The 24,168-nt window shown below is 42.2% G+C and overlaps 1 protein-coding gene across 7 annotated transcripts in view; it reads right to left on the reverse strand.

The window, feature by feature from the left end:
- ralgapa2 (Ral GTPase activating protein catalytic subunit alpha 2) overlaps positions 1 to 24,168 on the reverse strand; it is an 89,536-nt gene that overhangs the window by 64,582 nt on the left and 786 nt on the right. For all 7 annotated transcript variants that reach the window (XR_015109646.1, XR_015109647.1, XM_086181650.1 and 4 more), the window contains exons 2-8: positions 11,559 to 11,669; positions 11,224 to 11,273; positions 3,315 to 3,372; positions 1,599 to 1,642; positions 1,214 to 1,394; positions 987 to 1,102; positions 16 to 154 (exon numbers count right to left, since the gene is read on the reverse strand). Coding sequence is in view for 5 of the 7 variants with exons in the window: in XM_086181650.1 (XP_086037776.1) it covers positions 16 to 154; positions 987 to 1,102; positions 1,214 to 1,394; positions 1,599 to 1,642; positions 3,315 to 3,372; positions 11,224 to 11,273; positions 11,559 to 11,669 (699 nt within the window). In the remaining 2 variants the exon portion in view is untranslated. The remainder of the gene's footprint in view (positions 1 to 15; positions 155 to 986; positions 1,103 to 1,213; positions 1,395 to 1,598; positions 1,643 to 3,314; positions 3,373 to 11,223; positions 11,274 to 11,558; positions 11,670 to 24,168) is intronic.

A 24,168-nucleotide genomic window follows, 5' to 3' on the forward strand; every position in this document is an offset into this window, starting at 1 on the left:
GCATTGTCAGTTTACCTAATAAAGGCTTGTAGAGGTTTGTGAGCTTGGTGAAGGAGGGGAATAGATGTGGAAGGTAGTACTTCTTGAATAGGCTGAAGAGAAACCTGAAGCCCGTGTCCTGGTTCTCTTTGTTCTTCCATTCTAAACTGGAGGCCTGGCAGACAGACCACACAAAGGCAGACAAGGTCAGTCAACAGGGACACGACGAACATCACTCATTCACCAACAGTTTATCGTTCGCAACATTATAGTCCGTCTAAGAAGCAGTGTAAAGAGGGAACAATGGTTTAAGCCTGATGCCGATAATACCAACTTTACACACTTGACAGCAACTGCATTTGTGTTTTCATAGCGTTCTGAACCTTAAAGGATCAGTGTGCAGGTTCGACTGACATACTGTACAGTGGAAAAAGTGCAGAATGAAACGTTGCGCTTCAGCCCTCCCTCAAGAGAACCTATGGGGGTCTGCAGGATCATTCACTTATTAGCCTATATTTGTCAAAATGGTTGGCTAGAAACAGTTACTACTTATCTGGAAATAATAACAGAAAAATGTAATTGATGTCTGCAATGAAATAACTTATAATTACTCAAAGTAATTATACTAAAAATTCTACTGTATGATCAAGATTTTTACAGTCTTCAGACTTCAATGTTAGATCCGTATAACTGGGGTGTACAGTAAGTGACAGCCAGATCACTTCATCCTCTGCCACTGCTGAAATATCACAAGTCCCACCTCCATCTTGACTTTGAGTGACTGTGGGGGACGTTGAAAAGCTCTGCAGTATTTGAAAAGGGGAACTGTATTCAACTGTCATGTCATGTCAAAAGTCGGGGGCAAAAAAAGCTGTGTGCTGAAGGCATTTTTCATTGAAGAAGCTGATCGTTCTCAATGCTCGACCAAAAAGAAAACCAGCATCTCGTGGAGGTCTTGAGGAGAAGGCCTGGTTATGTGACATCTGCCCTTCTAGAAGAGATATTACCTGGATAACCATGAACTTGAGCAGGGTTTCAAGGATGTAACAGGTCTGGTCATCTGCTACTTTTTCTCCGGTCACAGCTGGAACCAGTGGGGTAATCTCCTCAGGTACCACCTTGGCTGCTCAGAATGACAGAGTTACATGCTTATCAGATTTGTGTTTATTAACAGAAGCCTAAAGTATCTGTACATGGGAGGCATGTGAGTTCTTGTGTGTCTGCTCTGCCTCACCATCAGGGGGGTTGGAGAAAGGGTTGTAAATGATGGTGTCGAGGGTGCAAGGCCCCCTGGAAGAGGGCACAGCGGGGAATCCTGGCACCAGACAGGCAAAGATAAGGAACTGTTCCTCAGCACAGTTGTCCCTTAGGGCCTGCAGCCACAGCAGGAAGAGACGGATCCCCTCACAGCGGATCTAGACGGGAGGAGGGATGGTGAGACAGAGGGAGGAATGATGAGAGTGGATGTACCAGAACATGCACGAGAGGCTCCAGAAATACGTGAATTTTTCTAGACAGCAAGAATACAACAATCTGGCATGTTAGGTCTTGCATGTGCTGATGTATAAGAGTGTATTAACTAAAAGGAAGAGTTTTGTGGCAATGAAAACGGTAGTTACCTTAAATGAATTTCCAGTGTGTAGAAGCTTTTTCAGGATAGAACCTGGTCAAATGAAAAAAGTAACTGTCAAATACCTCTACACGGCAGAGACTCAACATGCAGCTGATGCTCAGAGATGCAACAAAGCTGGAAGTGGAGGGCTGTGGTTGTCATCTCCACGTATGCTAATTGACCTTGATGGCTGATCCTGACAAACCACTGAGGAGAGAGGCAAGGCTTCACGTTTCCTTGATGAAAATTAACATTAGTGGAAGCGGCACACATTCACGGAGGCAATCTGGTTCAGCTGTAATCAAACGAGACATTGCACTGATTGCTAAAAGCCTTTGGGGGGAGGGCAGCATGTGACAGGCTGCTGTCAGCATCCCCTACCAGCACACGACAGGCTGGGAAGACTCTTTGACTCAGTGATATTAGGTTTAGGGTTAAGGGTTGTAGAAACTGGGTTATCTTAGAGTGAAAGTCTACTACACAAAGTGTAATCCTTGCTTCAGAGGGTTCTTAAGTGACTAGTGGGACCCAGAACATATCCTAACAGCAACCACGAGGACCTGGTTGCTTTCTTTTAAAAACAGAACCAAGCTCGCCAGTTTTGCGGGTGACTTTGTAAGACTGTCGTGCTTCTGTTTTCCACTTGTCATTTCATATCTTTATGATGGAAACATAAAAGCTGCAAGAAACCCTTTCACAGGTGTAGAAAGATGGACTTAGTGGAAAGCAGAGCTGGATGATGAAAGTTGTGAAGATGTTCTATAGCTTTTAGCAGTCTCTGTCAGAAGCCTGTGACCTGGCAGTCCACAAATAAAAGGACCGAACAATTAAAGTACATCTGTGTCCTTCCTGACAAACCCACCACAAAGACTTTGTCACAAGGCACTGGAATGCTTTCATTCACAAGGAATGCATCTACAGCTAACACAAAGATGTGGAGGGACAAAAAAAAAGCATTGCTGGGTAGGGTTTTAACTATAACTGGGAAGTGACATGAAGCCAGTGACCAACATCTACTTTCACTGCAAAAGAACACAAGGAGAAAAATGCGTTTGGACTAGTGATGAGAGACAATGGAAATTCCATGTGAGTTCAGGTTCAAACCTATAACGATATGTAGGCCAAGGATTTCAGAAACAGTAAAACTGTCAGATGCATACAGAGATGAGTTTTAATCTTTGACAAATCAAGCCTGAGGGGAGGGCCAATCTTCAACAGCGATCTAGACCCAGGCTGTTGGGCTGCCAACGGCTGACAAACAACGGTTCTAATTGGGGTTATCGCATCTTGCAAGGGTTTTCCTTTCTGCTCGGGACTGAAATCATGCCAGCATAATTCAATTACTTATTAGCATTTCAAATGAAGTGCTCATTTGCATTTCCAATTTACATTTCTTTCTAAGACTAATTATTTTCTCTTCATTGTGGAAGGCTTAGACATTGTTGTGGTGACATTTTTGTCCTTAAGTTTATCGTAGAGGTTACAGAAGCATCTAGCAAATAGTCAGGTGTACGGCTGGCAACAAACATTATAAATTCAGGTTGATATTACACTACGTAACTTTAACATAAAAAAGGAGAATTAAAAAAAAAAAAAAAGCAACTAAAGATAGATCAACTGTATTCAAACCGTGACATTTTTGGAATGACTTTTCAAATATCATCTAAGACAGACAATGAGAAATAAGTGTTTCACTAGTTGCAGAAAGCTTAGCGATACATACCTATACTGTGAAACTGCCATCGGTTGTAGATTTTCTCAGGCAGTAGTTGTAGAATTTTCTGATGGCGAAAATAGAAACATGAAGATTAGGTTATTTAAAAAAGAAAAGCTCTCTCTCTCTCTCTCTCTCTCTCTTTCTCTCTCTCTCTCTCAAAAAAACAACAACCAAAAACCAAGAGGCACTTGGCAAAGTTGAGTTCTATAGGCTGGGTTAAAGCTTGTCAGTCAAAAGATTGTAGCACCATTTTTCCAAAGCAGAATACACTTAAGGCACACAGTGTCATTGTACACTTGGCCTTACATGTGATCCAGGTGACATGGGACAGTAGTGAGAAATGTCATCACCTTGCCACCGACCGCTTTACAACTCAATTAGAGTGCCTAACCTTTCAGCAGCCTATCATTATTTCTGAGTGCACCGGCAAGTTAACTGGCCCCTCAGGAGAGATGGGGGGCTGGGGTGTGTGTGCCTGCTTACACACACAGTTCAATAATAGTTAGTGCAGTGTGAGCAACGGATGTGCCCAGTGGCTCACTATTCATTACATCCTAATCACTGACCCATTAAGACTTCATGATTGCAATATAGAGGTCAAGCCCGTCCTTTGCAGTGATGCATGTAGCTCTGAACCGTTTAGTCAGGCGGCCGAGTCTGGCATGATAAAAAGCTCATCTGAGACGGTGCAGAGCACGAAAGACTGTGCGTGACAGCTATTTAGCAGGAGAAGTGTCCCTTTAGTGGCCGGGTAGAGGGAAAAATGATGAAATACAGGAAAAAAGAAAGATTTGGAGACAACAGAGCATCTACTCGAGGCAGGGGAGTTGAGCGGAACGGCCATGCGACATTAGATTACTCAAATAATTTACCTGATAATGCACCTGAGTTCTACAGCAACTATAGTTATAATAGTGCTTTCACGAGCAACCGGAAAGAAGGAAAGTTCCAACTTATGATGATTTTTGACAGAGGCAAAACGCCAGTGTGGTTGGATTGTGCTGATTACATAACATATGACATTCCCCGCCCACAAATGAGTCACTTCATGGTCAATTTAGGTCATACTCATCATTTTAGGTGATTGACATGACCATTATACCACGCAAGTTAAGTTAGTAAGTCTTTTCCTCTTCAAGCTACTGTTGTCTTCATGCAGCCTTGCAGCCAGGCACCTAACATTACCTATCTCTCAATACTGTAATGATTAGTTAAAATATTGACCTCTTGAGCTTCATTCATTCCCTGCGTTCAGTGTAATGAGTTATATGGGGGATGAAGAGGTTGAGTGTCACTTGTCAGTGATCTAACAGCAGAAACAAAGTAGCTATCAACTCAGAAGAGGAGGATTCCCAAACGGACACTCTCCTCATTCCCGACTGCCTCTGAATTGGCCTGATTTCTTTGTTTAAATCATCATATTGTAATAAACAATTCATATTCTCGCACTACGAAGCCTCTTGAAAAGTGGCATTTGTGAACATGTCTCGCTGCCAAATGCTTCACCGCGTGATGCTAGGAGCAGCGGCAGTCAAGACGTCATTGTGTGTTGTCTCAGTTTGTCAACAAATTCCCTCATCTGTCATCCTTCATCTTTAATTCTCCCTCCTTGTCCTCTGAGGCTAAATCCCCATCATTATCAGCTGACAGCAGAGATACTGAAAGACATATATCATTTTAAGTTGGCGCAAGATAACAATCTCTGTACTGTTCAACTTCTCGCCGTCTGTAGACGTGATGATATGCATGTAGAGGCGCGTGGCTGCACCTTGCTATTGATCCCACAAGGGGATTATTACATTTCTGTATAGGCTCCATATTGGCCGCCCTCACTCCGTCTCCTTGGGGTGGCTGTCACATTATGCTAGGCAGTAACACAGCGGGGTAGCCTGGTTAAGCCTTCCCCTGCGTGCGTGTGTGTGTGTGTGTGTGTGTGTGTGTGTTAGCAGACACAATAACACCTCCTTTTCTCCCTTACAGAGCACCAGGAGAGGAGAGTGGGAATGAGATGGAGAAGCTAGCTCAGAAAGACTCCCCGTGGAGCTGGAATGGCAGCTGCAACAATGAGGAATTTACTGGCTGATACGAGGCGGATGCAGACTCTGCCGGACTAGAGGTTGGTGGAGTTACTCTAATCTGCAGCCATACTCCAGCATAAAGATGGGGGCATTACTGTGGTACAACCACAGCCTTAACACATTTACATGATCCGCACTTAGGTTTCTAGCCGCAGGGCCTGAACATGGCACAGAATACACTTCTCCCAGAGGTGGTCCACAAGGGCTTTTAGATAGACGAGAAGGACTCTCACAACAGTTCTGTCATTTACATTTTGTTCAGGTTTTTGATTCAGCTCTGACAATGAAATCTGAAGGGCAGCAACAGAAAACTTTTAATGCACAGCAAAAGTACCAGCTGACATCTACAAGCAGAAATCACAACAATGACTCGTCACAGACAAAAGGCGGACAGCCAAGTCAGGGAAAGTGGGTGAGAAAAAGAGTAAATTAATGCTAGTGTATTACTATCATGTGTAATGCCAAGATCTACGTTCACCTGTCACACACATTTATAAGTATTCTTATACAGTCGTTATTTTGAAGTGGCTTATTTATCTTTCACTACCTTAACCCCTTTGGATTCAGTTTGACTTATTTATTCACTTAGTGTGTATTAAGCTCATTAAAGTTTAACATCCTACCTTTTTCAGACACTTTGAGTTTTAATTCATCTGAACAGGAGCTCACGGAAGGACAGACACCTCATAGACAGACTAAAGTTGCACTGCTGCTTTGTTTAAAATCCTTTATGAAGCAAATCATTTACATGCTATCCAAATCTCTTAGCTAGCACACATCATTTGTTTGGAATGGGGTTCATTAGCTTGGAAAATTACAAAGGACACTGCATGTATTATGTAATCTCAAAATAAGGGAGATCTTAAAACCCAAAGTACTTCAAATTTACTTGCTGGATTTAGTTCCCTAAATACTCTCAACTACTATGAAGATCAATGAGAGAAGATTCATTCTCCTGCGCAGCCACTAGATGGCGGCAGCAGAGCGCGAACTGGCTGGGTCCCAGGCTGCTGCTCTGGCTCTGCTTAACCATTCATGCTTCCCTTTGCTTCGAGTTGAAGCAGCGGCACATTTAGTGTTGTTAAATCACTTCCAACAGACATGGATCATTTTTGGAAAACTGTCACTCTGCACAATACAACAGAATGAACTGATCAAAATCAATTACAACCTCCTGGAATTTGTTGCGATGGAAAAGGGCGATAAAATGAGAGAGAAAAGGTAATTACTTCACTTTTGGTTGACTTCATTACTCAGAAACCTGTGGAGCAGCTCCAGATGAATATGAGCCGTAGTACAAAGGGGGAAAGACAAGAGCTCTACTGACACCTGTTCTAGTGCCATCTAATACTGCAGTGAGGCAGTTAAATCAATCCTGCTTGTTTGCATTGCATTATGGGAGGTGGACAAACCGTGCCTCAGTATGGTGTGCTTTAAAAACCTTCATTTTAAACTTGATTGATTTTCTTGTGTATGATAGTTATCCTGTAAACCACCTTGCTGCCATTTTGGCAAATGTTGAGATTTTGATCTGGATTGCTTTTGCGAGACCTCAAAAAGTGGCTGCCTTACTCCCGAGAAAGGTCAGATTCCCACTTGATTAAAAGAAGGTTGGACTAGATTTAACACTGCATATCCTCATGTAACACAACGCAGTCTGTCAGGTCTCAAGTCTTGCTCTGAGGGAGGGTGATAAGGGAAATGCTGAGTCAAATCTGGATGACATATGACATGTCACGGTGAGGTCATATCCTGCAGAGAAAGTCGAGGGAAATGGCTATGCACAGACTTCCCTTGCAGTTTAGATGGTCCCAGAGCTTAACCTGTCCCACAACCTCAGTGGCACCAGGATCAAACTGCTTTCATACGGCGAGTTGATGAGGTCATCTTCAGTCATACGGGAGTGTAAACAAACCAGGGTCTTTTAAGGCCTCAGACCGGAGCCATCTGACTAGAAGCTCAATCTGGTCTTGTGACTGCAAAAACAGCTGCCCAAAGCAGAAAACAGTTTCCAGTTATTTCGTCAACATTCTACACAATCTCTGCAAAAATACTGTCTATCTACGCCGAGTTCTCAGCTTTTTCTCACTGCTAATTAAATCTGCATGAAAGAGTCCAGCTCAAGTCCGATTCAATATATACAGAAAACAGCTGCCATGAGGAGACAAACCAACTGACAGATGCCGGCTCACAAACCTGCCTGCCTGCCTTGATGCTTGAATTTTCCATTCAACCACAAGGGAACCAAAATCAACGCAATGCCAACAGAAAACAACCTCAAAATGTTATCAGCTGCTCAATATAACTTCTTGATCCTTATTTAAACATAAGATCTGAGTATCATTGTTCAATTCCAAGTCTGCTCGCTACACCTATGACAGCAAATTAAGTTTTGAACGTATGTCATCAAGTCTATGTTAGCTCAGGTCGCGTGTACCGTGGTCTGCACGTTGAGCTGCGGGTTCGTCTATCTAGGATATTAGCTTTATGTTGACATCGGCCCCCAGCCACAGACAGTCTTAGCTTCCTCACAGCTGCCTGAGGCTCACACTCTTTGAGTTCCCAAGTCTTAAGTTTGCTGCAGTGTTCATTGTACACATCTTGCTCTCCTCTCTGTGCCTTAACAACATTGGTCCAGGTTGCAGGTTGTCCTGAACTCTCATTGGCTCTCGCAGCTGACGTCACAGATGGATCCAGATATTAAGCCTGCTAGATATCTGGAATATATCAGTCATGCATCAACAAGCCTCTAAGCTTGTGTCCCGCTCCAGTACTGATTTGCCTCTGGTTTGGGGATTTTGTCTTTGTGCTCCAAAACCCATTGGCTAGAGGTGAATCAGGGCTAAAATCATCGAGTGGAAATGAGGGCTGTCACTTTTTATTCAAGGTTCAAACATTCATTTGAAGGTGGGGGGAAAGTTCAAATGTATCTGAACATTTTACTGGTAATTCAAAGTTCCTTGAAACTTGTTTTGTTTGAAAAAGAGACAGACCTGGTGTGAACTGGGCAGCTGTAGGAACATCATATGCATTTTATTTCCTTTATCAATATGTTTGTCTTCAGAATGTACTTGCTTGAAGGAAATGGATGAGCAGTTTAAAAAAAGGTTTGCTTAAATAACAGTCACTTGTTGGTAATGCCCTTAATACACACAGGTCTCCACAAAACTTGTTCTGCAACTTTTAAAAACAATTAGCTGCACCGTTGACAGGGTGTGTCATTGTCAAGAGGCAGTCGTACCATATTCTAGGTCAATCACTCAGAACATTTAAAAAAGAAGACAGACCTACATCTGTCTGTTTGGGTATAATAGGTGGGTAATAAATGACAAAGGTACGCTCATCCGTCCACAACAGATCAATACTGAAAACAAAATACAATGTGACATCCCCTCTGAGATCAGGTCTTTCATCTGTCAGCCTCCGTGCAGCATGGGAAGCTGCCATGGTGGATGCCTCTGTGGCAGCAGACAGACACAAAGAAATCCTGGAAGGCAATGGCTGCTGGTGGCAGTGGGGGTGGGGAGTTCCAGCGGAGTTTAGGGGGAGGGAGAGAAGATTACCCCCTCTAGATATCCATTACTCAAACAGCCTCAGCACGGGGGCCACAGTCCCTCCCAGCAACCCAAGAAAAAGGGGTCACATATTTCATAATGACAGCGAATTAATCCCCCACATTGCCAGCTCAAAGCAAGGGGAGCAGTCAGCCAGGTCTGAGCGCAAGGTGAGAGTGAAGCGAGTGGAGAACCATATTCCCAATCTGTCTGGCCAGATGGATACATAATTGCAGCTTTCCAGGAAAAAACTCTTTCATAGAATTAGAAAACGATGATGAGCTGGGATGTTTGATTTTTTTGTGTGTGTGTGTGTGTCACACTGCCGGTAAAATGGCTTTGTGTCCGAGCGGTCACTCATTCATACCAGCAGAAATTATATTAGAATACATAATCCACTTGCCTCAATACGTATCAGTTCATCTTTGACTGCATTTGTTCCATTCCTGTGTTACATGATACAATCTTTGGGATGACATGAAACATATTTATAGTGCATGTTTTTCAGCACAAACACGTCCATTGATATGACATTCACGACCAAATATGAGCCGACACGCCAAAACTAATGTGGCATAAAGAGAGAGTCTGCACAGTGTGGCAGCGCTCAGGACCAAAGCAATCCCATATCTGTCCTGTTCACACCCCTAAGCAAGCTTATCTTCACAGTGCATGGGTAAAAGCACGCGTCATCACAGACGGGAGCTAAAAGGGGACAAATGAGGGTTAAGCTGCTTTCAATATTAGTTCTTTTTTGCAAAGATGACTCCATAAATATGTAGGAGGCATGAATCCAGGCTTTAGTTACAGGTCAGCTGACTGGATGTGTGCGGACAGGCAAGGAGGTGATCTCGCTGAAGAGAGAAGACGAGTGAACAACAACTCAGAATCGTAGATTTCTTTATCTTCCAGACACATGCAGGGGGAACCAATCTGGATCAATACTTTTATTCTAATCAACAACAACAACAAAAAATAACAACATTTTACTTAAAATCATCAACGAAAACTTTGAGTTCAGCAACTGCAAGGCCAGTCAACATGAGTACTCACTAGTCATTACTACTGTACTATATACAATTAGAATAGTAATTAATAGTCAATAACATCCATCTCTGAACTTGGCCTTCAATCTGATATCACTACACCAGCTTTATCAGGTCAAACTTGGCCCCCGGCACGCTAATGAACAGAAGCGGGCAGGCGTACCGGACGTTATGCATCATCCTCTCTCAGTGTCTGAGATATATCGCTACATACGCTACATTGTGACATGGATTTCTACACTGTTTGGACAACGAATATTAGCAAATCTATGTATACTGTCTGAACTCAGAGTCACTCACTGCCATCCAAAAAGATATTTCATATTCATACACAAGTTTTCACGGATTCAGCAGAATGTTTGCGCTGTAAAGACAGGCTGATTTATAGGAGACTACAGTTGCTCCAGCAGGCTGAGGTGGACAAAACACAGAGCCGAGACGATCCAGATTTGATTGGAACTGTTTTTGCTGATCCATTTAAAAATACATGAATGGGCTTGTGACATCTCTAAGGAGTTGCATTAGCTACATCAGACAACCAAATAAGGCATCCATTGCTACAGACCGCCTACAGCAGTAATGCTAAGCTAGTAATTTGTCAAAAATAGATCTGAATGTGAGGTTAAGGACCCACTTCAGTGCATTCTTAGCTGGAAAGATGCAGTTAATATTTGACAAAATGTGAGCAACTCTCCCACACGCTTGTCCCAGATGATCAGAGAAACTAGGACAAAAGATACTGTAGGAAGAGGGACAAACCGTCCCCCATTTTGACCTGCTGCCATCCTAAGGGCCCGGCCCTGAGCAAATGTAACTGGAGAGCCGACTGTTTGTATTGGAAACTGGAGCTGCCTTTCAGTCAGGTGGGAAAACAAGGTGGGGGACTTTAACCTGCATGTGCAACATACACCTCAGGAAAACAGAGGGAGGGGCCATCAAGGCGACCATGGGTGGAACACACACACAAACACACACACACCATCTCCAATTTGCATCCACATCATGGTAGGTTTTCAAGGGAGAAACAAACTGAACTCTCTCCGTTTGTCCAGAGAGAAAAAAAAATGATTGAGTTAAGTTTTTTCCATCTGTACATAATCCAATTGATTTTCAGGCTATTTAAGATGTGCAGTACAGCACCATGGTAACAATGGTTCCACCTCAGTGTTGCAGAGTTCAGTAAACAGGCTGAGGCTGAAGCACCTATCAGTGGAAATTAGAGACAGAGGCAACTTACTTCAAAAATAAAGAGGATAGAGTCCAGCTCCTCCCTTTGAGATTTGTTCCCTGAAAAGCAAGAAAAGTAATTAGGCTCTTAGACAAATAACCTGGGGCCCAGCCTCTTGAATAATTTAGCAAAAGTATGGGCCATTTTAACACTATTCAAAGATACTTGTGGAGACAGGGTAGCTCATTGAGCTGTCATGGACATAAAAATGTGCTTTTTGTTAACGGGGTGTAATGCATAGCACAGACAGCAGGGAGAGGGTTAATGATTAAACCGCTGCTGACGGTGGAGTCAACTTGTGAGGGTGCAGTTCACAAATGAAACTAAATAAAGGTTAGACTCACCTTTTTGTTTTAAGTTGCTTTCCAGTGTAATGAAATTTTCATAGAAGATATAATAAATCTGCGAACAGTTGCTCTCGAAGAATAGCTTCAGCTCAATCTTGTCAATGATATCTAGAAGAAAGGAGACAACTAATTAAACCACAAAGGACCAACTTACAGGAAAGTAGAACATTTGACAGCACACCTGTTTGTCAAGGGAACCTCCGATCTGAAACTTGGCAATAACACATTTAACAGGAATGAGAAGAGATTTTTTTGACTTGAATTCTAGGACCCATAAACTGTGTTTTCCTGTTGAGGAGGCCCTCGTTCTCTCGGGGATCACAGTTCATCTCAACCAATCGCCATCCCAAACAGATGTCACATGGTATTGCACGGAACTGTAACATTTTGTCATTATTGCTTGGCCGTACTAAGATCTATACCAGCATGTATGAGCCCACGATGAATAAAACTGTCACGATTTGATATTCACTGGAGCATTCAGGTCTCCAAAATAACTTGGCAAAAAAAACCAAACAAAAAACAATTCCAACAATCATGTGCAGCCCTCTCTTTCATTCATAGCTGCTACCTGTGCTGTTTGCTGCGCCTTCAATTCCCAGGAGGCATTTCAGTATCACCGTTTGATTTTGACTCGTTTCCTCTTTTGCAGATGAAAAAAAAAAAAAAATCAAAGAAAATTGCATCACTTCCTTCCCCAGAGTGACTTCCCTCAACCATCACCTGTAATCATTAGAGGAATGATGATGACAGTCTCTCTGGACCTCTTGAGAAACAACTGCCCAATTTAAATTTTGTGAAACATCCCTACATTGCTAATGATGTGATAAATAGCGCAAGCGTACCCCACTGAACAGCAACTCCTCATTTTCCTGTTAGTTGAGGTGCAACATTCAACTTTCGTGTTAACACCCACCTATCACTGTTCACACTCTGATTTTCCAAGAGTCTAATATTCCCCAGGATTTTACACCCGAATGCCTTATTCCTCAGTAACCAGCCTGGATGTTATTTCTTCATCTCTGCTTTAATGAAAGATTAGCATGTGCTGTATTTTGGGAATTGCGAGGGGTGGTCTGGATTACTGCCAGGCTAAAGCAACACCAGCTCGGCTTGCAAGAGCTACAGGAGTGAAGGAAATGTGGTTCAGTAGTACAGTCATAAACAGACTGGATGACACACTCCCAAATTCTTCATGTAATAAACCCCTATCATTTGCTGTGCTAACACAAAAGTAGCTATGAGATGGGTCTGCTTTGAATAATCCAATATAGGTCAGGAGGAGTCCTGGCACAATAACAGCAATTAAGAGTCACCTTCTGTTGCCGTTGTCGCTCTACCACATGGCAAAATGGAAGACTCCCAGAAGCCGTCCAGCTCATAGGGAACGCTTCAATTATGTAGCTTTACTCAAGAGAAAACTCAAATGAATTCCCTTTGCCCTGAGATTAAAGAAGAGCTAATGAAGATGCTCGGCAGAAGCTGGGAGGATAAACTTAAAAAAAGCACGACTGCCATTCGTCCTCCCCCCAAACAGCAGGGCAGCTCATCCTCCATGGTAAAACTCGAACCATCCATAGCACCTTCGCGCTGAGTTGAAGCCACTCTGTTACTGCACGGGCAAAAAGTCATCCAACGGTAATCAAATTGTTTCATTTCAAATTTGACCACAATGTCTTATGAGTGCACTGTGGACCTTCATGCAAACTTTAACGACGGTAGTCACGATTACCCGTGCGGTGACTCAGCCTCTCGGGAATTACAGATGATATCACCCCACACTATGAACCGCAACGGCCAGAGGAGGTGTAGGTGAGATCTGCTGGATTTAGGCAAGGTCTTCCTAAGTGTTCCCATGAATGAATTATTTAAAACTTATATTACAATATCAATTACGTTCCTTAGAATCAATTATTCCCAGTTAAATGTATATCATAAGACATAATGATTAAGAATTATTTGCAGTTCAAGTCATAAAATTTGACATTCTGGTCAGTAGCATCAGAATGGCTTTGCAGGTGATGAAATAATAACTCCCTAATAAGGGACATATTCACTATATGATGTAAAAGACAAACACAGCAGAGTTATGCATACATGTACTTTTTTTGGTACACAACTGCGGTCCACTGACAGTTTGATTTGACAATATTTCACATAGGACTAAAAACAACAGCAGTGACAGTTTCCTCGCTCAACTGCAGCAGTGACAGTTTCCTCGCTCAACTGCAGCAGTGACAGTTTCCTCGCTCAACTGCAGCAGCGACAGTACGATGGTGTCTGACCAACTGTGTACCATGTAATCAAAGCTGAGCGTGTCTGAAAATCAAATAATGGATACACCAAATGATGATCACTTCGAGAAACAAACACTGAAGCAGATTCTTCCCTGTTACTGGCGCTAATTTGGGTGCTTTGGGTGTATGTTTGAGCTGGCAGCAGTAGCTAACCTAGCTGGCTTGTCTTCAGTGAGAGAACATGTAGCTGGAATGATAAACTGCTCTGATGTACCAAAAGAATACTACTGGCCAAAAAGCTCAAGGGCCGTTCTGCTGGAGTTGTGCAATCAATGAAGGAGAGTGAATGAGAGAGAGTTGATATCCAGACAAACACTTCAACAAAAAAAAGTCATATAATTGCTAAATGGGGGGGTTGTACCACTACACAACGGGATTTTTGCAGACAATTATGAAAGCATTCTATGACCTAATTCCTGTCCACGGTGGTGATTTCGTTTGACAGATTTGAAGGAAAATGTGAATCCCTGAATTATTTCAAAATGAAATGAATGCATTCACATTTTCTTGCACAATGAGCTTCAACTCTCCCTACAAGCGAGCAGCTACCCGCCCTCGTCAGACAACAAAACAAACTGAATCTGATTCTGTGGGAAACACTGTTGTTGAGTGCATGAGGAGCCACTGGGGATTGGGTCCATTTCACATGCTATGCAGCATGTCACAGAGCCATCAGAGCTTGTCATCCTCCTAGCTCTAGCCTTCAGAGTCACTGCTCTCCATCTGCTCCAACACCCCAAACCAGTCACTGTAGCATGACGGATGCAGGGAGAAAAAAAAAAGAAAGATCAGAGGATTTTTGACAGCGAGTAAGGTGGACAAAAAAAAAAAAAACCTTCTACAAAAAGGCTGACAAGACTCGGTTCAGCTGCCCTGTAGTGAAGCTCAGATAAAGACGGAAGAAATAGCCCTGGCGTCGAGGACCCATACAGCGCGTCAGGTCAGCATTAATCCTAATGTATACAGTGTTAAATCCACAATAATAAGACAACTATCAAAAATCTCGTGACAATTACACCGTCACCTTTCATGCAAGTACAACCGCTAAACTGTGATAATTACACCAGCACTGTAATAGAGAGGGTGTGGGTCCCTTTCACTCCCTGATTTACTTGTAAAGATGCACGCGTGACAAATTCGTAGCGAGCGTTATGTCAAATGAAGTCGTACGTTGGTTAATAGTAACGTGAGCAGCGATATTCATCAAGACCTTGCTTCGCTGACGTCTCAGGTAACAACATGCAGACAGAAAGAGACAGAACCTGTTCTCCAGGCTCTGGGAACTCAGTGGAGGACACTGAATCCTCTGAGCCCAACAAAATAACTGTCTTCAGCTGACACCTCTTTGTCTGTAAGACTCATTATGTCAAAATGCTGCAGGATGAACAGCAGCTGTGGAGAGTAGGGCACAGCAATTAATCACACTTTGTATTCAATCACAATTATGGCTTCCAACGGTTATGAAAACAAGCTAATTTAGATAAAGTTGGTATGCATTCCGACTCGCAATGGCGCTCTTGTTCAGTGATAGACTGACAAAAATTTAGCTTTTGGTCAACGAGAGATAACACAGCTGATGTAAACACTTTGGTTTCAAGGAGAAACAACAACAAAAGAAACATGATATTACTAAAGTGCGACAAAGAAATGACACTGGAAAAAAACAATCCTCAACACAGTGGAGTGGCACGTGCAACCAGAACTGAGTTTACGCAGCAGAGCGCAATGCTAACATATCAGGTCACTAAAATAAGAATCACGGGTTCAGCTCAAAGTTGACCCACCTAAGGGGGCCTGTGAGCCTGGGTTGAGGATGTTTCTGATTTCAGGGCTGACCCCCTTCTTTAAGAGGATGGGAGGCAAAATGCTGGAACTAGGCTTGGTTCTTGTGGACCACTTTAACATTCTCAAGTAAACTCTGAGAAAAGAAAAAAAATCCCACCCATATATATATATATATATATATATATATATATATATATATATATATATATATATATATATATATATATATTTAAACACACACACACAGACTTATTTTCCAACCTCTGACTGTATAAACATGGAATTATGATATTTCAAAAGCCATCAACAACTCCAGGCCAAGGGTGAAAGGGAGGCCTGAACTGCTGCTGCTGGGTCCCACAGATTATTACATAACCATGAAAAACCTTTGATGAACAACAGCTAAGTTAATACAGTAAGGTTACCATGTAAAAAGCCACTGTCCATCTCATGGGCAAAGAAGCGTAATCTGAAGCTTTCTATGAATAATTAGTGCCTACGTCTGTTGCTTGCTATTCTAATGAACTGACGTTTAATAGGTTTGCCCAGCCACCAGTGACAGAGCCCACAGTCGTGACCACATCGAGCTTGTTTGACAGGCTGAAGGTCATCTGGTCAGCTGAGGCCGCCTATGGTATATTTACCCAATCCAAACCAGACACCAGGCTGCTCTACCCACAGCTCGCTGTCCACACTTTATCAGCACACACATTCCATTTGCAAAGCATATTTAACTTTGTGAGAAACTTACAATATATATCAATTATACCACCTGCATTTTAAATATGCCATGTCAGGCTCAAAACACAGTTTAATGGCCCTTTGATCAGAATGCCCTCATTAGCATTAGCTCTGAGCTAGCTGACACTGCAGGTGCACTGCATTCTTGCCAGAATGGAGATGAGGAGAGGCATTAGACTGGAATCAGGCTCAAAGGACTCTTTAAGGGTCCCAACAGAGAGATGCCAAGAGCTAGCTAGGCAAGTGGGCAACTACAGACTTAATGATGGGAGCAATTCATGATGGAGCATCTCCAGTACAGTTACCAGACACCACTTTTACTGGTTACTTAACCATTAAAATGATAAAATCTCTGCTTGGCTTTAACACAGTGACACACAGGACAAATATTTTGGTTAACTTTTAGCAGCTAGATCTTTTTCAACACAAAAAACAAAGCCCAAGCATAACTTTCTAGCTCATAATCATCATCATAACCTACATCATATTCCATCTTAAGGGTGCGTGCCACCAGACAGACACACAAACCAGCCATTTAACGGGTGCTTTTCTGTTGCACGGTATGTGACACTGTTGCTGGCACAAGCACAAATCCATCAGCGAGCCAAAGTGTCATCCATAACTGTTACAAACCACTGCTGAAAACAGGTTTTATGATGTACCAATATCACATCCATAGTGTGGTTAGATAGGGAGGATGGTTTGTGTTTGCCTGATCTGCCTCAGCAGCAGATGTGAGTCATGCATGTGCCAAAACCCCACACACACATAACACCACCACGGGACGAAGAGGAGGCGTGCAGGGGGTGCACTATTTTTTTTTTTACATGTACAGCAAATTATATGTAACATTAAAAAAGCAATGTTGATATCAAGTTTGATATTGCATTATTCTTAAAAGACTGATCCCAGTCTCTTCAGTTCATTGAGGCATGAAGGTTATTAACATAAAAAAATGAATAGTGTTGGGTCAGTACCGCTGGGTGAAGCCAATACCCAAAGCATGGATTAGATTAGCATCAATCTTGTATCTGGATTGAAAAAGTAAGACTGAAGCATCGTACCCCTGTGTTGTTTAGTGTGACTGCTACTGGAAGATCAACCGAGGGGTGATGGGGGAGAGAAAATCAGATGAGCTACAGAGCGAATGGATGGGTGTGAAGGTTGCTATTTGACCACATTGATCATAAATCTGTTGACTGTGCTCCGAGCAGAGCCAGTCTGGGTTTGTCAATCCCACTTATGCTCCTCATCAAGGGACCGATTGGTGCCAATTCACTTCATTTCAGTATTGACTTGAGGCTTATCTTTTTAAATGTTAAGCTTTTAAAGCTCGAAGGCTGAAGCAGAGCCAAACCCTCTCTGGATTCTGACTTAGAACCACGTAAAGTTGCAGAGAACTTCAGTGCAGCAAAAGATAGAGGTGAGGACCAAGGATTAATAGCTTGGCCCTTCCATGTTTCATCCTCTCTACAAATATATATATTCACACAGAATGACGAAGATACTGCAAAGTTATAGAAAATGGATTCTTAAAAATTGATGATTCATAAGAGTTGTGCCTATCTATACTAACTAAATCCTGTTCATGATGAAACATCAACAAACGTATTGACTCTGATGGAAAAAATGTGATAAGAGAATAAATGCTTTGGCTTATCCACCCCACCCCCCCAAAAAAAAAAAATCCATTACAAAAATGGACTTTCCTACAAACATTTTGAATGCATATAATTTCATTATGATGCCACTGTGCCAAACAAGGCATGAATGCCTCTCAACATGCCATCAGTGTTTAGCTCAGTGACAGATGGAGCCTGTGGGTCTTCATAGAGAACAGTGTGAAACGGTCATGGTCAACCTGACAAAGCCTGACCTTATTCACACATTAGAGAGTGGTTTATGTCGCCAGCCTCGCACCGAAGAGTTGCTCAAGTGCCAACTTTTACTCTCGCTCCTCAGGTAGCCATAAAATCCCCTCCATTATTAAAGAGGGTTGTTTTTTTTGTTTTTTGTTTTTTTTAAATCGGTCTTTCAGTAGAAGATGTCCCCTCAGACACCGTCTTCTCTCAAATACAGATCAATGCAGAAAAAAAATGAAATTTGCTTTTGAGAAACAGTTTTTCTCTCATAGGTTCTTTTTAACAAAATAGCAATGGCGTAAAACACCATCCCGAGAGTCTCAAGCACATTTTTATTTGCAGGTATTTGGCTTTTACCCTTCAAACGTGCACAATGAAATGAAAATGTCAAGGTGACAGGAGGTGAGGCCCCTCAAAAGAGAGGATCGTATTGTTGTCCAAAGAAGTGATAAAATATTGTACTGAGATGAAACTGGTTTTCATCACCAGCAGTATCACAAGGACTGGTTACTAGCACTGGATCGCTATAAATATTTTGCCAGTATGGCATGCCTTGGATTTAGCTTTTTTCCTCACCATCTTTATTGAACATTATTCAGCAATAATTATCGGCACTTATCGATGGACTGGAATGAAACATTTTCAGGCACAGTACAGTTCCAATACAATTTACAGCTTCACCAACCAGGCCTAACTTCTATGTTTTCACAAGACTGCTGCCACTTCCAGTGACGTTCTGGATTATACTGTATTGCACTGTACAGTGGACAAGTTGGACTTCAGGCCATGATGCCATGTGCAGAACTTGCTGATGTAAATGATGCACTTCATACTGCAAGACCAGGACATAATGACACATACTGGTTTAACTGGTTTGCATTAGATCAAAGCGTTCACGACTGACCAGACTCGCAAAACTGGAAATCCTAACTCTAAAGCATACACCCATACTGGATTTCAAATTTGAATTCAAATCTGAGTTAAATAATTGTTTTAACCATATCAGTTTGATACCTGTACTCTTATTCTAGTATCCTGAAGTTTGAATTCAACAGAATATCTTCTCTCAATTAAATACTGAAGCTAATGTACATGTGACTTCCTTGGCCGATGTGTCAGAAAGGTAATGTTAGACCATGCGCACGAGTTTTGAGACGAATTAAACTTCTTAAAATTGACAGACAGGCACAGGGACCTTATGTAAAGAGAGAAAGGTAGCCGACCTGTGTAGCACTTTGGTAGCAACCCAAAGCTAAGAGTTTATTTTCCAATGGCCTTGAACCCGGTACTCCATAACAGATTAACGAGGATTTTAACATTCAGAAAAGTGTCGTTTAATGTAAATCCCCATTGAGATTAGATTCCGATAGGAAGTGGTGCCACAACACACCACAGGTCCCCGGATAGGGTTGGTTACTGTAACAGCAGGACAGGAAAACGGTGTACTGGAACTGGACAAACTGTTTTTGTTTGGGTTTTTTTTTGCACATGAGTCAAAATCACACATCTATCATCCAACACACAGAGCACGAGACATTGGTGTGTTCCTATCCTCGCTCTGCGCTCTCCAGCAGATCAGCAGCTGAAAGAAAAAAGCCTTTCATTCAACGTCATGTGATTTTTTTTTTTTTTTTAATCATATGTTGAGATTTGGCTCTGAAACACATGACAGTAATACTACAAACTAAAACCAGGGGGAAAAAAAAAGAAAGTTTCTGCAGTTTTCAGACATAAAGAAGACACCAATTTGTTAACTAAATATTATAACTGCCATGTGTTTTCAGACTCCAGGCTTATACAAAGCTGCTCTTTGATAGCCTGAGCAAATCTACTCGCCTCCAGGAGAATACAGCAAAGGAACAGATGATTGAGACACGCCACATTCCAAATCCCTTCACTGCAATATTTTGATCAGATGCACATTTTTCCATTGCACTATTACTTTTTTTTTTTTTTAAATGAACATTATTGCACACAATTGCAGAATGGGTTAACAGTGTTTTCTCAGTCTAACAGCCAGAACTGTAACGCAATGTAGAATTTCCAAAACACCAGAAAAAGAGAGAGATGGCCCAACAGACTGTGTTGTTACAGCACGAGTATTATATATTTGCACAGGACCTCTTTATGCTGCTTATCTCAAACGGCCCAACTATTTCCCTAATCTAACTGGAAAAAAATATTAAAAGTGCAAAAAAACGGACGGAAATATCCATGACTGATAAACTTCTAACATTGACTGTTCAATTTTTTTTCATTTTTTTTTTAGCTCAAACTTCAAAACTATGCGATCCGTTTCAGCCGTCGTCGTTGAAAGCACGTTAACCTAACCTGGCATAACCCTGACCTTTGAGTACCTAGATGGATAAATAGCATTAGAGTCAGGAGGAAAGTTTGTTTAAGACCTGAACTTTACTTTTCAAGAGTCTATTCATGTTTACTAATGTTAATTATCTATCATTTTTTTGGGCTTCTTTATTTTACCCCACCCAAGAAGACTTTGAGTCTCTGGGGGTGAATTTAATCAAAGAAAGTACATTAAATGATACAGTGTTTTTATTACAAAATGTTTGACTACAGATTTTTATCTTTTGTTGTACGATAATACAAACTATGTCAATTTCAATGTGCGATAACCTGAAATGAAATACAACAAAATGGCCCCCCGGCAATCCTGATCTTTTATCACGATGGTGAACGCCAGGAGACCAGTCGCCCCCGAGTGTTTCACTTAAGAGGAGAATTATTCGTCGAGTGATCTCAGCCTTGACTTCAGTCACACAGAGCACCTTCTTAAGAGTCCCTCCAAAGCTGCGCTCATCATTTCCTCTGCTGCTTCACCTTGTGATTTCCTCTTCTATGACTGGCTCCCAACAACACTCCACAGCCTGCGCCTGGTTAAAGCCGACACGTATTACACTATATTTAGAGTTATAAACCATGACGCTGGAAAAACCTGTAAAGAAACATTACCTTTGGCTGAGCACTCACACATCTACACACACACCAGCGAGTTATCAGTGACAACATTTGCACACAATCGCTGTTGTTCCCATGCAGTTCACCCACTGTTTCCACCTGAGCATATTTCAACCAGTTGAGGAGAGCAAAAGGAAACAAGCAGCAGCTACTAAGGACACTGTATTTAATAGAGTTGGTTAGGTGAAGTAGCTCCAGCAGCACTGACTGCTCTGAAGCAAACCCGCTACTCCCAGTAGAGGGAGTGAAAAGAGAAATACGTCCCCTGAGAATGCGCCAGTATTCCCCCAGAAAAACACTGCAGTGTTCAGTCCAATCAGTGATGGGCTTCCCACATTCAATGCTAACATTCTGATCATCACTTTCAGGATTGCTCTTCCTGAAGCAACGATGATGCCGACCGGCTTTGAACAGTGAAGAGTTGGAGGAATAGCCGCTTTGTGCCTCAAGTGAGGGGAGCAGTGAATGATCAGGTGGTTTGCTGGGCTCATGTAATTAACAACCTTGGCCAAATCCAGCCAGGCATGACCAGCAAATTAACATGCAGCAGCTTTCACACTCTATCCCACAGATCTGCTCAGTGAGCAGAAAACCAATACTGGGCCACTCTGAAAATAGCCCAGACCGGGGCTTGTCTCCTCTGCTGCACCACCACAAACACTACAACTAGGAGTTTAACAAGCTGACCTAAGAATTGTATTATTATACTATGATGTCACTGAAAGCCTTTCTGGTATATGACTCATTTAAGGTAGGGGCACACTCATACTGGATACCAAATTTGAATAATTTAAAGTGTTATATTGGTTTAATTCAGAGGAATGTGTATACAAGCAGCATAGTATACAACAGCTGATTTGAATCCATCCTAATAGCAGCCAAACACACGAACTCACAGGTTCAAGTACTCACAAACAGGCCTCCTGAGCTCACAAAGGTATTTCTCGTGCATCACTTCTTTGTGACTCCTGAATACAGAAAGAGCCGGCTATGTATACTTAGCATGAAGCTAACAGCGCCCCATAGCCACCAACTACTAACAGTAGCAAAACTGTCAAAAAAACAAAACAAAACAACAAATCATCATTTTTCAAACTCTCAAGCAAACTGTTCAGTAAAATCAGTAACGTGCACCTGTAGAATGATGGGAGCGTCAGAGAACAAGAGACAAACTCCCGCGCACCGTCAACTTAATGTGCAGTTACAGAAGGTTTACGGTGGGATTTTTCACGACGTGAATTTTCTTTGGGTCATAAATAACATGAGGTCACCCGAAACATTGTTCTCAATAAACTTTACAATGCTTATCATGTGTTTTTTTAATAAACACTACAAAAAAAAATGACGAGCGATGAAAAGAGGTCAGCGGTAGTCGCTGTCCCGTCTCACACATCACATCTCTCATCACTGCTTCCTGTCCACACAGGAACCAGCAGCACCAGGAGGAAATCCTTCCTTTGCTGAAAGCATGGTGAAATCAGGGCGGTTAGGGGGTTGGGGTTGGGGTTGGGGGGGCATCAACACTGAAGGCCTGCTATCAGCTGCTGGACAAACACACCAGCCTTATCTTCAACTGCACATGAAGGAAAGAAAAACACAGAGGACATGCAGACTGCCAGAGCTCTGCATTGACCTTTGGGTTGTTCCAGCCTTGACATTGAACTGTGGCACAATGACAGAAAAATCCAACCGTATCAACTTACAACACATTTGCACAAACATCTAAACCCACACCAACTTGGCCGTTGCAGATCGTACGCAGGGATAGAAGGAAGGAAGACACGTAGATGCGTACAGGCGGATTCTGGGGTCTTAATCTAAATCAAACCTTTTACAACATAGCAGGCAAATTTTAGAATTGAGATATAAATCTCATGTCTTTAACCCACCAGAAATACTTCTTTTGTGTGTTTTTCAAATCAGTCAGATTCTGTTTGTGTTGAGCAGCGTGGCAGCATGGCTCAGAGGTGGAGTGGCCGTCCAGCAACCGAAGGGTCGCTGATTCAATCCTCACTTCCCCCGGTGACCATGTCAAATCATCCTTGAGCAAGATACTGAACCCTAATTGCACCTGATGGTCCTGTGACACATCCAGGTTGAACCCCGCCTCTTGCCCAGTGTCCCCCCCCCCCGCCCCGACCTTTAACGGATAAGCAGTATAGAAGATGGATGGGTGGATGGATGTTGAGAATAAACTCTATTTCCCCATATATTTCTTCCAGGCAGGTGTTCAACAGAGCACAATAGGGTACGTACAAATATACAGTGACTAATGAGAGTAAAAAAACATTTCCTTCAATGCATGAAAAACATCTTCACTGGATATATCTAAAAGGAGCCATGCACAAGTATAAATGATAAGAGGTGTCCTGACCTACTTTGAATACTGACCCTTTTTGTCTCTGATATTAATAGAAATATCATTCTGACATCTACTAGGATGCATTGACCTGTACCTGCATGCCTAAAATAACGCCTAAATATCAATACCACGAAAACATTTTAAAAGTCCTGTAGTTGGAGGTAAAGTCAGTCAACGGCGTGGAAATGAACTTTTTATTCCCCCTGCAAAACGTGAGCCTTCATTAAAAGGTTGAGAATACGTTTCATATTCACGGGAAAATAATAGAATAATGATCAGTAAATTAAACATTTAAAGTGCAAAGAAGAAAGCTCCGTTATGTGGGATACAACGAGGTGATGTGCAGCAGCTCATGCCATGATACTGCAGGGTTGTTGTTTTTTAATCTCTTCTCTGATAATCAATAGTAACGGAAGACACAGGTGAACAGCTACTTTTTTTTTTTTAGACTGAAATCGCTTCCTATTGTCGTGAAATGAACACAGAACTTCCTCAATATGGCATATTTACTATTATTTTCAAATGGCACTGGGGCAGGGTAACTTGATAGCATCTCAATCAAGCAACAGAGGAAAGCTCTT

This window comes from Aulostomus chinensis, chromosome 17 (assembly GCF_037954235.1).
Source record: "Aulostomus chinensis isolate RoL2024-O1b breed Wild chromosome 17, RoL_Achi_v1.0, whole genome shotgun sequence".
Lineage (NCBI taxonomy): Eukaryota > Metazoa > Chordata > Actinopteri > Syngnathiformes > Aulostomidae > Aulostomus > Aulostomus chinensis.